The sequence below is a fragment of the Schistocerca americana genome, chromosome 8, assembly GCF_021461395.2.
Source record: "Schistocerca americana isolate TAMUIC-IGC-003095 chromosome 8, iqSchAmer2.1, whole genome shotgun sequence".
Classification (NCBI taxonomy): Eukaryota; Metazoa; Arthropoda; class Insecta; order Orthoptera; family Acrididae; genus Schistocerca; species Schistocerca americana.
Genome location: NC_060126.1, coordinates 45,758,380 through 45,775,662, shown reverse-complemented (window position 1 = coordinate 45,775,662; position 17,283 = coordinate 45,758,380). Strand labels below are relative to the sequence as shown.

Genomic DNA, 17,283 nt, shown 5'->3' with positions numbered 1-17,283 from the left:
GGAAATAATTTATAGCCAAGCCCGGGATGTACATCACAATGATGGAAACATCGTGGTACTGAAAATGCTAACATACAGATAGTGACGACGTATGTTTGGTTGTAATCTACTTTTGGATGTAAACTTGATTCATTAAAAGTGTGAAGAAGCAACAAAAATTTGAGATGTGAAGCATTCAAGCCACCGTACTTTTGATCCTCCTCTACCTCCTGTTATTTACGGACCATCAGACATTTCTCACGGTCAGAATATTAATGAGAGAAGCAATTCCCTTCAGTTTCATTATTTGCGACGAAAACTACATTTTTAAGGCTGTCAAAACAGGCCGAGGAAGTGAGTTAGTCAAAACCATAAATTAACATGTTTGTAACATAGTATATGTAGTGAAGGGGAAACAGTACGTCTGTAGCTGGTTTGCACCTGAACATCAGCACTTGGATGAGCCTTATGTGCAAAATGCCCATAAGAAGCTTGCAGTTCAATGTACACCTGTTTTTCTCATGTGTAATGGTTCACAAAGCATCTAGAGATTGCCACTTTGAATTGCCTGTTATTTTGAGAAATTAAGTTGAATGCTATCACCTGTAAATTTATTCATCTAGCATAATTATTTGCTGTCGGTGTGTTATTGATATTGTGTGTACCGGTTCTGCATCAGCTGTTGGTAGGCAGATGTTATTTTGTCTCATGTAATGTCAATGAGAGTGTCTTTTTCAAAAGAACCAGTGTTCAAATTTATACCCAAGTGCATCAGTCTTATTAAATAGAATATACCCTTATAAATCTTAAGTCATTTATAAACCACCCTCTTAATCACTGCAAGAGTTGCAGAATACTTGTTCTTTTGTATAATTGATACATTTTTAACTGCTGGCACTGTATAAATAATTTTAAGCATGAATTCTTTGATTGGTGTGTGGGCAATGATGATTGTCTTTCGTGCATCTAAAATAAAACAATGACAACAGCTTTGAGTGTATGCAGTGGTTGCCGTTCAGACATTGCCTAAGCTTGTTTTCTGACAAACATTGTGTGTCCTGCTGTTCCTGTTCCCTTTTTTGGAATTGAATGCCCATCTGACAGCTAAAGCTTCTTCCTTGTTCCTGTGTCTGTTATATTTCTTTTTTTCCCCACTAAATTCTTCTTTAGAGTTTCTTTTCTGTTCATCATTTGTTGTTGTCGTCGTCGTCGTGTTTCCCCCCCCCCCCCCCCCCCCCCCCCCCTCAATAAGTCTGTTAATGTTCCTCCAGTTCTTTGCTGTGTAATTTCATTTACATTTAAGGTCAACTATCGCTATCTGTTAATCATTACTAATGATACAGCTAATTTCACTTATTATCTCCAACTTCATCTACACAGAATCTGACACTTCAGTATCTTTTATGGGTAATTTCCATTTGAACTATACTGAATTCCTTTATGATTATTCCCAAGTAGAGGACTTCGAGATGAGAAATAAACAAGCTTAATTTGTGCATCCCAGCTGCCGTGTAACTTACACTTAATGAATTTTCAAAGCTAGCTCTCTCTCTCTCTCTCTCTCTCTCTCTCTCTCTCTCTCTCTCTCTCTCTCTCTCTCTCTCTCTCTGAGACTTTGAGGAATAATTGAGTTGTTATTTAAATACATACCATATGACGGTAGTTGGAATTCATACATTTTGACATTGTCCATTGGCTTTGCTCTTCAAACAGTTGCCAAAAAGCTATTCTACTCTACCCGAAAATAATTCTTTTTTTAGGCTCATTATATTTGTTACCCATATAGATCTGACTTGACAAAGTGAAGAGCCAATGTGATTAAAAGGAAGACTTTTTTGGTATTATAAAAAAGTTCTTGGAATTTATTACTTGCAATGAATGTGTAGTACTGGAAGTTTAAATGATAGATTAGCTATATCGTTACGGTTTGGTTGGTGTAGCCAGCTTCATATTTATTATGAAAAAGACATCTTTTTCTGCGGATCTCATTATGTATTCTGATTCAAATACTGACAGATAAATTCTAATGAAGCCATTTATAATTTTTAGATGTAAATCTGTTTTAAATATATTAGAGTAAAACAGCTTTGTGCAAACCATGAGATGACAGGAGGAGAACAGCAGCAGCAACATTGTGAGAGCAGCCTTCTGGATCCAGTTTTTCCATCTGACTTATGTACAGCACCATCAGGGAAGAGGAAGAGGACCGCTCCATCACTTCATCATGAATCGTTATCGTAGCTGGTGTCTCGTCGTTAGGGAAAGTGGTGCACATGTTGACAGTTTCATAGCATTGTATTGGTGGTATTTTTCAGTTCTGAAGATACATTTGCATTTCTTATTTTCCCTGATACGATAATGGCTGCTTTGTGGCTGAAGCCACTGATTGCACTTATTTTGGAACATCCAATTTTTCCTAATTATAAAACCTACTTTTGAACACAAACACCTAAGCGGTTATTACATCCATCAAGAATGAAGTGATACGTGATTTTTGGTCTTTTGCTTTATATAAACTTGTCCTACACCTAACATTATGTTGTCTCCCATTTCCCAATGGATGTAAAGCAGTGCTTTAGACACCACTATCCAAGCTCACACAAAACAGCTGAGAAAAATATTCATAACAGCAAATTTTTTTCCTATCATGAGATGAATTTTGTCATTATGTCAGATGACATCTGTGAGCCAGCTGTGCTTTAAAAGGCACGAAGGCACGTTTTGGTCTTCAGCGTAAAGGGGCATGAGCCATATCCTTGTAATATAGTTGGGAAGGGGGGGGGGGGAGATTTAATGGGAGACAAAGAAAAATATACACACTGGGCCATAGGTGAAGTGAAGGCGTAAATGGTCCAAAAATTATTAATATTTTCTTTCAGATGCATGAAGTGACAAATATTGAATTGCAAAAACATTGAATATTGAGCTGCATGTATCACTTCATTACATTCTTGTTTGTAATTTTGATACTTAATGGCAAAAAGCTATAGGCCTACTTAGGTTAAGCTCCAACTCTAATTTTTGTAGAGCCCTCCAGATACCTTCTGCCAAATATTTTTGTGGTGCATTGATTTCAGTAACTCACAGGCAGTGCAGTAACACACCAACACAGCCTACCTGATCAGTTCAAGATGTGCAGCAGTTCACTGGCGGACCTCACATCCTACAATTTTGTACAGCAGTGTTTGAATAATGGGAATAAACTCCTTTCAGCTGCCCGTATTGTAGGTGTTGATGATAGCCTTCCTCTTTAAGGCTAGCAGGTTTAAATGTTACAAGATGTATGGAATTCAAAGGTAGTTTCTAGCTTTATGTAGGTCTTAAAGATATGCAGTTATTTTAATACATTTATCTAGAAACATGGCCAAAAAGGAGAAACATTGAAAGAAATGAAGTTTTATTTACTTGTGATTCTTTATTTCATATCTCACTTTCTGCTGAATGACAATCATTTCTTCTATTTTTGTGATGTTCACATAGCTGTAGCTTTGGCAGTGTAAGAAGTCACACTGAATCACCAAATCTGGGTCATAGTGCATTTTAAATTATGTGACACATCAGTCTGTATAGACTGCGAGAGCACATCTGACCTAGCAGTGTTTAGATGACTCATGAGCATATATGCAAACAATATGTTCGTATGACCATTACGGAATCTGAATTTGTCAAGACGTGTTTCAGCTGAACTTTGCCTTCTGCTACAGTGTATATCTTGTTGTTTCATTTAGTTCTTGGTAGGATAAACCTTCGTTCATATTTGTGTGCTTGCCGTATCTTCTTCTACCTCGCCTTCTTATCCCAATTATTTTTCCTTCAATGATAATTTCTTTGAAGAAGACGGTTTTTCTTCAGAATCTGTGTTACACAATAAATTATGAACTCTTGAAATGATTGTCAGTTACTAACTTAGAAAATTGTCAAGGAGCTTTTGTTCTGCCATTGACAGATAATATTGTTTCAAATTCTCCTCATTTGTATGCAAATGTGCGGCTAATCATGATTAAGTTGACAGTGGTTTTATTCAATTGTTGCCAAGTGGTAACACAACAAGAATAAGGATTGTTATGCTATGTAGTGGCTTGTCAGTAACAAATAAGAATTTTGCCAGAGAGAAGTGACACTGCTAAAAACTCAGAGCAATGTGCACTGCAACAACAACCTGCATTACAAAGAACTTCAGATGGGAGCAGCTAAAGTTGTGGGTGGTGGGGCAAGTCATTGCTTTCTGTACTGGCTCAATTTAGCTCAGTTCATCAGCCAGTAAAAATCAGATATATGTGTTTTAGTTTCATTTGTGCTTTGCTTTTCAGTTCCATTGTTGACATGATCAAACTGTGCAAGTAACAGCTGATTCAATGAATGTAACCATGTAATCCACATCAATGTTATATGTTTGTTGGGTAGTTGTTGTTTGTATATGGTGCTACTTGGGTGGCAGCCACAGTAGAAATCTCTCTGTGACGAAAATGTGTTAAAAGTTGAGGCAAAAACATGGTGCGCTGTGGAGTTATTATTCCCATCCTGATCACAAATTTATCTTCTCCACAGTAAACAATATCTTTAGTAAATATCCATTTCCTCAACTCTTGTAGTGTAGATTGGGAATCAGGTCCATTTTTTCAACCACAAATGAAGTGTTTGCAGATTTCTTGGTCAACAGCCTTGCATGAAAGACAGCAGTCACAGTGTTACATTCTGCACAGTGAAGCTATGTGAGATTTGAGGAGTTGTAAAATACCATTAATACTTTGTTGTTGTTGCCAACAGTTACATGCAAACTTTCCCTAAGGCACCAGTGAAATTTCGGTGCGAAAAAAACGGTCGCGGCGCGTTCTCCGAATTGTCTGAGTGGCTGGCCTCCGCCGTGGCCCCACTCATTTCTCATCCACAGTTCTGTGAGGACCTGGATGATTGATACGGTATTCCGCTGTTTCGCGGTTGGTGGGTTCCAGCACAAGCGGTTGCTGGTCGGCCGTGTTCGGGATGCAGAGCTCCGTGCTCTGCAGCCTCGGTGTGTACAACTATTTGTGCACAGACGAGATCGGAATACGTAACGAACCGCGCGTTATTTTGTTTACTAGCAAATCGCTGACAGTCATTTGAAACGCGAAGTGGTCAATTCGACAGCAGACACCAGTATGGAGGTATGAATATATTTATTGGTAACTGCTGCCAACGTTAGGAAATTAATAGTAAGAGTTGCTGTCTTCCCATTTTCTTAATCTAGTGGTAAGACCTCTGTAACTTGCTAAAATCAACATAAATTTAAAGCAGTTTGTACAGATAGTTTCTTGTCTTTATTATTCTAAGGTGCTATCTGGTGGCTATAATGTGAATACTAATGCAAGTGTAATTGATTTTCAAGTGAACTTTGTAATAAGTTTCATGTTATACATTTACAAGTACTTTGTAACTTACTGTGATTGTTTCAGATATTACATGCAAACTATCTTCTTATCTGCAAGATAGAAGTCAACATAAAATATTGATGTGAAGGTGGTAACAAACATGTGTCTCGTATAGAGTTGTCAGTATTTTGTGTATGCCAATCTGTAGAGAGTAATAACTGCTCTTTTATGGGTGAGTAGGAAGGGGTGGGGGGTTATCATTTAGTGGTCTCTGGTTTCTTAGTATTTCGAAATTTTGTCACAGTTTTGACTTGCTTTGTTTTCTTTATATACTTAAAAGCACACATCATAATGCAGACATTTCGAAGCATAACTGCATTTTAAAATTCAAAACATGCAGAAAGCTACATAGAAAAAGTGCCAGGACCTGGATTCATGAATATCAAATAAGATTACTTATTTGATTTTGCTGTATTGAGTAAGCAGTCTTTCCTGTTCCTATAATATCGCTGTTGTTGAAAAGGAATTATTGGTGTGGGTGTTTGGTGTTTCTTTTAGGACTAACAGTTGTTTTTATTAAAGTAGTATTAAGTGTACCCCAGATAACAAAATTGTGTCATGTTGCTAGCGTTATAATATTTTAATACATTACTTCTTTTTTCAAGGTTTTAGTGGTTTTCTGCCCCTCAGGATTTCCAGAATCTGAAACTTTGACGTTGCTGTGCGCTGTAATTCTCAGGTACAGTGATATACCTTTTAACGAAATGTGTTTCATCGTTTGTCTATAGAATTAACAAAATACACTTTCTTTATTACTCTCTTCAGAAGATGGATGTTTTGAGGTTTCATTAATTTAGGTCACGTGTACTGTTGGTATGTAATACTGTCATCCCTAATTCAGCTGGAGACAGTTTGTTGGTGACCTGACTGGGTATAAATATGCAACCAGTAGTTTTTTTGGATTTTATATACGATTTATTGTGCCATTAACTAGTTTTCAAGCCATTGCAGGCTCATCATTGGATGGAGGGGAACATTATTTCATGGACCAAGCGTAGCTAGATGTTGTTGTGATGGGGAGTGCACTGCACTGTCGTATCCATAGCAAATTCATTCCCATAATGTACATTATCAGGTGTGAGCGCGCGCACACGCGCGCACACACACACACACACACACACACACACACACACACACACTATTTAGCTGCACCTAGGTTTCACTTTCTTTTATCGATGTGTTCTGCGTAAAATTGATATTTCATTCCTGCCCTCATTAGTTGATGTCAGGGTTTCCTTCAGTTTTACCTGCTGTACAAGAAAGTAAGGGATGTAAAACATGTGAATGCTTTTCATCCAATTACATGGACACTAGCCACGTTTTCAGCCATTACCTGCCTGTCAGTGACTCAATGCCTCTGCTTTTTGGTGAGTGTTACCTTTAATCTTAAGTTATTTACATTCTGCCAACATTTTCCAGTACCGTATTTATGTTGGCTAGAGTAATAGCTTTCCAAATACTCTCAGTAATTCGGTAATGTCTTGTTTCATTTACCTTGTTTCCATCTAGCCATTTCATTGCAGTCAAATTCTTCTCTCAGTATCATATCCCCCAAGTCATCATCTATTTTGTCTTTCATTTCCATAATGTTGTCTTCAAGTTCATTTACTCTGTATTGCCCGTCTATATGATAACTCCTCCTGAAAGTAACAGTCAGAAGCCGACTATGTTAGCAAGTGTAATACTACAGAGTGTTGTTTCAACAAGTTGTAATTGATAGTTCTTTTGAACCTGAAGAATCTGAAAGCAACAGTAAATTTCTGAATGGCTTATGAAAATTGTATCAGACACTATTGGAGAAAAGGCTACCTTAGATCTCTTCATGTTTGTAATAACAGTAAATTTGCAGAGAAGCTTCAGGGTCGGGAACTAATTTTTCCGCAGGGTCGGAAACTAATTTTTCCATTCTGTTGATGTGATCTTCAGTCAGAAAACTGCTTTGTTGCAGCTCTCCATGCTACTCAATTCTGTGCAAGCCTCTTCATCTCCAAGTAACTACTCCAACTTAAATCCTACTGAATCTGCTTATTGTATTCACCTCTTGGGCTCTGTCTATGGTTTTTACCCCCCACACTTTCCTCCAGTACAAAGTTGGTGATCATTTGATGTCTCAGAATGTGCCCTATGAACTGATCTCTTCTTCTAGCCAGGTTGTGCCACAAATTTCTTTTCTCCTCAGTTCTATTCAATGCCTCCTAATTAGCTATGTGGTCTACCCACCTAACCTTCAACATTGTTCTGTAGTGCCACATTTCAAAAGCTTCTATTCTCTTATTGTCAAAAGCGTTTATTGCCCATGTTTCACTTTTGTACATGACTGCACTCCATACAAGTACTTACAGAGAAGACTTCCTGACTCTTAAATCTATATTTGATGTTAACAAATTTCTCATCTTCTGAAACACTTTTCTTGACAGTCTACATTTTATGTCCTCTCTATGTCGGCCATCATCTGTTATTTTACTGCCCAAATAGCAAAACGCATCTACTAGTTTAAGTTTATCACTTCCCAATCTAACTCCCTCAGTTTGCCTGATTAAATGACTAAATTCAATTAGCCTTGTTGTGCTTTTGTTGGTGCTCTTCTCATGTCCATCTTTCAAGACACTGTCCATTCCGGTCAACTGCTCTTCACAGTCCTTGGCTGTCTCTGACAGAATTACAATTTCATTGGCAAACCTCAAAGCTTATATTTCTTCTCCCTGAACTTTAATTCCTTCTTCAAATTTTTCTCTGGTTTCCTTTACTGCTTGTTCAGTGAACAGATTGAATAGCATGGGGGATAGGCTGCAAACCTGTCTCACTCCCTTCTCGATCATTACTTCCTTTTTGTGCCCCTTGATTCTTGACTCTTATAAACTGATTTCACCCCCTCTGTTTTACCACTTTTACCTTCAGAATTTCAAAGAGAGTATTCCAGTCAACATTGTTAAAAACTTTCTCTAAGCCTAAAAATGATGAAAAATAGGTTTGCCTGTCCTTACTCTACCTTCTAAAAGAAGTCGTAGGGTTGTTACTGCCTCGCATGTGTCCACATTTCTTGAGAATCCAAACTGATGTCCCTTAGGTCAGTTTCTACCTGTTTTCTCATACTTCTGTAAAGAGTTTGTGATAGTATTTTACAACTATGGCTTAGTAAACTGATAGATTGTTAAATTCACACCTGCCTCATTACTGGTACTCTTCCATATGGCTGTGCTGTTATTTTTTATGGATTCCATATGACATTATATATCCTTTTTTATAATGAATATATATATCTCTTGTGTTCTTCCATTTGATGGCCACTATTTGTCTCCAGCAATCATTTCCCTTATCTGCAGTTTAGATGCAACTAAATATGTAGGCATAAAGCTCATTTTCTTAAGATGCCTGGAGCACCAGCTGTTTCCTAAAACCAGCTGCTCAAAAAGATATGAATTATAATAATACCAAACTAAGAAAACAATATAAATAATGTAATGAAAAATCTCTGATGGAATATAAATAATAGAAGGAGTGAAGATAACAATTCACCGTACAGCATACAGTCAAGACATTGAGAGGAACGGAAGCAAGACTGTGAATGTTGCTAACTTTCAGACTAGTCTTTCAGAGATAATAGAATACATATACATACACATAAACACATATACTGCATGGCCAAATTGTCCTGACTGACTACGTTTTTTTTTTTTTTTTTTTTTTTTTTTTTTGCACTGCAGCTTGACTGGTGTAAGGGGTTCTGTGTGGTGGAAATAGTAAGGGTGGAAGAGAGGGTTGGAGGCAGACTGTTGAGGTTGACAGGGAGAGGCAGTAAATGCACAAGATTGAAATATGCACCAAACAGCTTGTTCTGGTGATGGGCAGGGGGAGCTATGTGCAGTGCATAGTGATGTGTAGGATCAGGTTTGTGGGAGGGAGGGGGGAGAGGAAGGGGAGACTGTAGAAAGGAGGGTGTGACGGCAGGGCGAGTGAAACTAGGCTCATGGGCAGGGGCTAGCAGGCATTGAGGCTAGGAGGATTATGAGATCAAAAGCTATGTTGCAAGAGAATTTTCCATCTACATAAGTCAGAAAAACTCAGAACCTCTTGCCCACAGTCTGGCAATGGCCATTGTTTTGTGTGGACGGCTGGTTGCTGGTTGTACCTATATAAAATGCTATGCAGAATTTACAGCCAAGCTGGTATATGTTGTGGCCGCTTTCGTAGGGGCCCTGCCTGTGATAGGACTGGAGTATGATATACTGGGTGAGTGCATTGAATAGGTCCTGTACCTGGGTCTTTTGCAGGGGTGGGCCCCTTGTGGCAAGGGGTTGGGAGTAGCTATGGCATAAGGATTGTGTAGGATATTTTGTAGATTGGCTGGGTTTTGGTTACTGCTTTCGGATGAGTTGGAAGATTTGTGGGTAGGCTGTTCTTCACTTCTGAGCAAAATGATAAATAGTAAACCCACTCATGAAGGATATAGTAATGTAGTTCCACTGGATGATGAAGTGGGTGCTTGTTTGGTTCATGTGGATGGGCAGAGAATTAGGGGTATATGTAGATTCAGCACTGGAAATCTATTAGTGTACCAAATTTGAGGGGTAATTCCTGCCTGTGAAGGCCTTAGTAAGAACTTCTGCTTATTGGACTACAGATTGCTCATCACTGTGGATGCTCCATCCACAGGTGATTAGTATGTAATGGGGAATACATTTTAGTATGCGAGGTATGACAAGTATCAAAATGCAAGTACCGTTGACGGTTAGTGGGCTTTATATCGGCGGAAGTTTGTATGGAGGAATATGAGAGGTGGTGGTTAACATTCGTGGCTGAGGAAGACCTACGAAAAACATATAGGTGAGACGGTGTTGAGGCTGTGGAAGAGTAAGGATGATGTCTTGGCCAGAGGTCCAGATCATCAGTGAACATGAATTGTACAAAGGAGAAAAGGAGAGGATCAGGGAAAGGGAAAAGATCAGTTAGTGTGTTGATAAATAGATGGGGACTGTAGGTTATCTCAGATTGAGGCTGGGATAATTTTGGGACTGGAGAATGTGTTGTAAGGATATCTTCAATCTGTGCAGTTCAGAAAAGCTGGTAGCAGAGTGGAGGATCCAGATGACCCAAGTTTGGAAGCAGCCACAGTATTGACTACCAACCAGCTGTCCTCCAGGATGAATGGTTACTGACAAATTGTGGCCAAGAGCAAGGTAGACTAACTTTTGGCACAACATGCAGCTGAGCATAACATGCTTGAATTCAATGGCTGCATCATAGTCTGGGCCGTCGGAACCCCCCCCCCCCCCCCCCCTCCACCACCACCAGTTTTTCTCAACTGTGCAGATGGGAGTTATCCTTACAACACCGTCTCCATTCCCAAAATTATCTCGGCCTCAACCTGATGTAACCTATTGTCTCCACACCCTCCACCCAACAGTTTCTGCCCCCTCTGTCCTATCACCACCTTCCCATTCATGTCTGCAAACCGTCATTGTGCTATGCTCTCTGCCAACACACTCACCAGTCTGTTCCCCCGTCTCTGGTCCTCTCCATTTCCTCTCCCCCCACAGCCTTCCGATGCTGCACATGAGTGCCCTGTCTTGCCACCATTTAGTCCCTGCTATCCCTCAGCCTTATCCACTCCACTCTGGATAGTTGCTTCCTTTCAACACAGTTGCATTGTGGCTGGAGCAGCCGAAGATAGCAGTTGTGTGTGCGTGAGGTGTACTTGCTTTTGTGAATGTGTGTGTTTCCTTTATGAAGAGGCTTTCACTGAAAGCTCAGTATGTCACAAGTCTTCTTGTTGTGCCTGTCTGCAATTCATTGTGTCATCTTGATGCTGAGTAACAATCTATCTTTTTCATAATATTGTTGATAAGGAATTAGTCATTCACATTCACTGTGCTGTATTTCATGAGAAATCATTTTGTTTGGCTTCTCAATCATCTCAAACCTCTTCCAAGGAGCTGCATTAGGGTAAACATCAATGTGACTTTCAACTAGAGACAGTTCACAGTTAGCAGCTCACAGACATTAATTGGAAAGAAGCAAATTATAACTGCAAGTAGGCCCTGTTGATCTTCAAGGCCAATGGGACTGGGAGGGAGCGGGATTGGAAGCCTAACACTGGCATCCATAATTTCCACAGACTTTTTAATATTTGGACAGCATTACCTTGCGAATTCTACATGTTGATGCCGAGATTCTTCATGAAAATGGAGTTTTTGTTGAGTTTTACTCATGGTGGACTTTTCAGATTGTGTAAGCTACAACAGTCTTATACAGCTGAGAATGACAACAGTGTGCGTATTTCAGGATCTTGGTGACTTACTTATTTCTTGCGTGACTTTCTCAAATGTCCTCCCACAGTCTGACCTCCTCAGGCTCATGTTTCATATCTCCTGAACTATTCAGCCAACCTACAGATTTTCAACATACTCCACATATACAAACTGCAGCCTTTGCTCTATTTGTGTATCTTTCAATGTGTGCTCATTATCATTTTCACTGTTTTGTTTTACGTTGCCTTTTATACACAAAATATGTTTTTCCTTTTAGTGACAAAGAATTGATTGATTGCCCTACAACCTGAGATTTCTCAGACTATTTTTTTGTCTCTGTTTAGGGCTGCATCTAATCAGCAGTAATGTTATGTGTTTGTGTAAAAGAATATTATCTGTTTTTTTGTGTTGTCAGCTCTTTTTTTTTCACTATATGTTGCTGTTCTTGCTATGCTATTATTAGAGAGCATCGTTTTCTTGACCTTTTCGATAATGCCAGATGTCCCTTTCAGATAGAACTAATCAAATTTTTGTGAAATAACAAGACAGTAAACATCCGTTTCAGAAATGTCGTGGGATTCTTCGAGGCGGCGCAGGAGCCGAAGTGTACATGGAAGCTCCTCGTCACGTCTCCGTATGGACTCTTATAGCTCTTCGAGTCGAAGTAATCGTGCCAGAGGTAAATAACACATATTCCATTCCTAATGCTGCATCAAAATTCTGTCACATGTCAGCTTCAGATTGTAGTTTGCCTTTAGAAGCTAAGCAGTTCATATAGATATTCAGACACGACTCACTGTGGCCTCATGTCCACCAGCTGTCCTGTCCTTGCCAAATTAGGAGAGAGTTACTGCCAGAAGGAAAGCTGTTGAGGGAGTTTGATGAGTCGTGCATGGATATTAAACAAACTTGTATTTAATGGTACCAAAAGTGTATAATGGTTGCTTGGCAGAGAGGTTAATTCCTCCACCTTATGGTTGAAGTGGGTGAGGCAGAAACCACAGGAATTCTTATATTTTCTTGGATTATAAGATCTCTGCAGATTTACAAGTGCCACTATCCCAGTGGTATCATGCAATGTTGTCAGATTGGGAATAGTTAAGACAAATGCAGAGCACACCTTCTACTGTTCGTTTTGCATGAGCATTAGAAGAATAAGCAGCTATTTAAAGCTGCTGGCAGGAGATCCACTCTTCATCAGATTCTGTGCCCTGCCCTCAAATGAGCTCTCACTTGACACCACTGAAGTCACAAATAACAGAGGTTTGGAGTCAGTGGAATGCATGCTACAGGTGTCTTGCTCGGAGCTGTCCTTGAAGTGATTGACTTGTAACAGTTTGTGGTGTCAGTGTGGTGCCAACTGCTCCCCAGATTGCTGCTGCAGATGCTGTACGATGCACTGTAGCCATATGCCGAACACAGTGTTCCTCACTCTTAGTAGTGGCTGGTGGCTTTCTGCAGCCTGGTGTTCTTGCGACTGTAAAACTCTTGTTTCCTGAAGACATGTGATTTTGTTTTTCTCTGTAGCTTGATAAGATGTTCTGTGACTGTTTTTTAACATCCAAATTCCATTTTCACAATTTGGTCCTAAGATTATTGAGATTTTTCCTGGCTTATTTTTTGTTGTTTTTATATTTGGGTTAGGCCACCAGTTGTTGTCGTTTCAGAGGCATAAATAGCTTTATTTCAACAACTGTGTTATAATGATGTAATTATCCATACTATGATATAGTTTTTTGGTTGTATCTATTCTTTGTATGTTTGTATGCAATTCTATATCTTTTTGAACTTCCATGTTTAACATGGGCAGTGTCATCATTTTTCCTAGATAGTAGAATTTGTGTACTTGGGAGATTTTGGATTTTGTGGTAACTGGTGATTAGCTGAAATATTAATTGTTTAATTTTGATTGGTGCCTTCCATATAGTGTGTCTTCTCATATGAAGTTTGGAGCCAAGATTTGGCTGCTTTTTCGTAGTGTTTTTCTGGAGACTGGACTGCTGCTGGTCTGTTATTGGAAAGGATTGTAATGCCATCAATGAGTGCAAGACAAATTTTATTTTGGAGACTTCTGCCAATATATACACCTTTAGTTTTGCCATTTCCTGATCACTTTTCTCAGAACTAAATTGAATACCATATTTACTCAAGTCTAAGCCGCACTTTTTTCCTGTTTTTGTAATCCAAAAAACCACCTGCGGCTTAGAATCGAGTGCAAAGTAAGCGGAGGTTCTGAAAAATATTGGTTGGTGCCGCCCAAACTAACTTCTGCCATCGAATATATGAAATAAAGTTAAAAAAAGAAAAAGGTGGAAGACGAGCTTTTTTCTCCGCCCCGAGTTTCGACCACTGCATTTTCATACATTATCCAAAGAAGTAAATACAAATTCCACATTGTTCATCTTCGAATGTAGCAGCATTTCAATGTACTACAAAAATCCGACTGGCAAGACTGTTTGGGATGTTTGTCAATATGGCCAACTCTACGTTCTGAATTTTTTCCTACTTGTGAGAAGAGATGTTTGCTAATAGGAACTTTTATGAATTGTGAATCAGATGCAGTATTCTCTTCACCATAAGAATAATACGAATATAAACATTTTGTCATGTATTCTTTCATGTTTGGTGCTATCTCATTTAAATCCTTTCTGCCTAATAAACTATGAAACTAGAGTGAGACAACAGCAAATGCGGAAGAATATACATATCATGTCATGTTTATATTCGTATTATTCTTATGCCTAATAGTGATACAGTCAGAAATGAAGCACAGCAATTGACTAGATTTTTAAATCTAAGATGACTCTAATTTCTGTGCAGAATGTAATGTACTAAAGAGGCGTCTGCAAAGATTTTCAAACGGAGAAAAATTTTCGCTAAACTCTCATTCAGAACATCTTCTATCATACGCAGTCTATTATTTTTTTCTTGTTGACATTATCAAAGAAAGCAGCAGTGTAAGTAACTACAAATAGCAGTCTCTTGCCATTGTTTCGCTAATGAGACGATTCCCCCCCCTTCTTTTTTTTTTTTAAAGCAGCGATAGCATGCACAAAAGCAAGCCATGCCGCGAGCGGCGGCAGGCCGTAAACACTCATTATCAGAATGCAACAAACAATGCATTGACACAGTACAGTAATGAATTTTCAGCTTAGAGTGACGTAAACAACTATAAGAGAACGGCACTTATCAGATCAAAGAAAAATAAGCAATCAGTTCAAACCAGACGAAGCACGTGAAAAAGGCTCAAATGGTTCAAATGGCTTTGAGCACTATGGGACTCAACTGCTGTGGTCATCAGTCCCCCATAACTTAGAACTACTTAAACCTAACGAACCTAAGGACATCACACACATCCATGCCCGTGGCAGGATTTGAACCTGCGACTGTAGCGGTCGCGCGGTTCCAGACTGTAGCACCTAGAAACGCTTGGCCACTCTGGCCGGCCTTGAGAAAGGAAGGGTAAGCATATAAATACGGACGGAGCGTCTGACGCATAGCAATGGCTACCTGGTAAAGCTTAACTGCTAAGCTTACGACTTGAACCAAACTACTGTAGCTGTATCGTCAGTCATTCGACCTAAATTGTGTCTCATATTACAGTGGACCAACTTTGTTTCGATTTGAAGGTGCGGCCTAAAAATTTTCTCTCCCCTTGAATTTTGAGTCTCAAATTTCTGGTGCAGCTTAGATTCGGGAAATTTTTTTTTCCTTGATTTCGAGTCTCATTTTTCAGGTGCGGCTTAGATTCGAGTGCGACTTAGATTCTAGTAAATACAGTAGTAGTGGTAAAAAAAGTCACCCTGTCGGCCCTCCATTTTGATTTTGAAGGACCAGGAAGTTCTAAAAATTTAGCTTCTGATGACATATTGCCTGTTGGCTTTTATCTTGGGATCTTTAGCTGATGTTTGTTCAATGATTTTTTTGACATTTCACCAGCTAGAATAGCTCCCCCCTGCGGGTCCGGGGGTTAGAATAGGCCTGAGGTCTTCCTGCCTGTCGTAAGAGGCGACTAAAAGGAGTCCATCCCCCTCAAGGGGGTAGTTAGCGCCTGCGTCCGGAGACGGACGGTTCCACGATCTATATTTGTGGTCTTTTTGGTTTTTCACTTCTCGTTTCTTCCTTCTTTGGCTGGTTCCTTTCTTTGTTCTTCTCCATTTCACTGTCTTCCTTACTCTTTCCCTTGCCTTCTTCTCCTTGCCTTCTTCTCCTTGCCTTCTTCTCCTTGCCTTCTCTGGTCTCAGCCTCGGCGTATGAGACAATCTGTCCTCTCTCTCCCTCTCTCTCTCCTTTTTCTTCTTCTTCCTTCCTCCCTATGTGCACCTGAAGGCCGACCCACGCGTTCGCACGCGTAGCCGGTGACGGGGTAACGCGTAATTCCTTGCCCTGGGTAGACATGTAAGGCACGCACGTACCCCCTGGTAAAGGCCAGGCCCAGGGAGGGGTGATTGCCTGAGCTGATACCTTCTGACCATGCCGATTGGTCCCTCCGTCTGTTTCTCAGGAGGTGTGATCTGAGGTGTAAACATTCACCTAAGGCGGGAGTGCCCTCTGAGAGGGTCCTCTTAAGGAAGGAGTGCGCCATCGGAGACGCTGGCAATCATGGGGGATTCCTCCGCAATGGATTTCTCTTCTTCTCTCTCGACTTCTGCCCACAAACGGAAACATGACCAGCCCCCAGTGACGAAAGTACTACCGCCTACCCCACAGTTCCTCGTCGTTTCTCGATCTGAGGATGGAAAGGATTTTTCCTCTGTCAACCCTTTCGTTATCCAGAAGGGCGTAGATGCCATAGCCAGATCTGTCAAATCTTGTACCAGGTTGCGTAATGGTACCTTGTTACTTGAAACTGAGAGCGCCTTTCAGGCACAAAAACTGCTTCGGGCCACACTCCTGTACACGTTCCCTGTCCGGGTGGAGGCTCACCGAACTTTGAATTCGTCTCGTGGTGTGGTCTATACTAGATCCCTCGACGGATTGACTGATGAGGAGATTCAATCTTTCCTCGCTGAGCAGGGCGTGACGGCTGTTCATAGGGTCATGAAAAAGGTCAACAATGACCTTGTATCGACCCGGACACTTTTCTTGACCATTGATAGTGTTAAGCTGCCATCGCGCATCAAGGCGGGCTACGAGGTTATTTCTGTTCGCCCCTATGTCCCGACACCTATGCGCTGCTACCAGTGTCAGCGTTTCAATCACACTCAACAGTCTTGTTCCAATGCGGCTAAATGTGTCACTTGTGGCAGGGATGCCCATGAGGGTGACTGTCCACCTCCGTCTCCTCGTTGTGTGAACTGTCAGGGTGACCATGCCGCATCCTCCCGCGACTGTCCCGTCTGTAAGGAAGAACGCTGTATCCAAGAAATTCGGGTCAAAGAGAAAGTGTCCACCTCGGCTGCTCGCAAGCTATTGGCTAGTAGGAAGCACACGCTGCTCCCAGCGGGGAAATACAGTACTGTCCTCGCCTCTCCTCGGACTACCAGGGAGGTGGCAACCCAGACATGCGATCTGACCTTCAGCACCACGGTCGTCCGTTCGGCCAGTGCTAAGATCGCGCGGTCGACGTCTCCTCTTCCTCCCATCACCCCACAGACACCAGCCCCTTCATCAGCTTCTGCTAAGACGAAGACCCAGAAGTCAGATGC

The 17,283-nt window shown here is 40.6% G+C and overlaps 1 protein-coding gene across 3 annotated transcripts in view; it reads left to right on the top strand.

The window, feature by feature from the left end:
- Window positions 1-17,283, top strand: part of LOC124545300 (serine/arginine repetitive matrix protein 1-like) — a 184,470-nt gene that overhangs the window by 396 nt on the left and 166,791 nt on the right. For 2 of the 3 annotated variants that reach the window (XM_047124197.1, XM_047124195.1), the window contains exons 2-3: window positions 5,993-6,066; window positions 12,201-12,314. In XM_047124197.1, the coding sequence (XP_046980153.1) occupies window positions 12,203-12,314 (112 nt within the window). In that variant the 5' untranslated portion in view covers window positions 5,993-6,066; window positions 12,201-12,202. Of the gene's footprint in view, window positions 1-3,586; window positions 5,124-5,992; window positions 6,067-12,200; window positions 12,315-17,283 lie in introns of those variants that run through there. The other variant, XM_047124196.1, reaches the window with a different exon arrangement.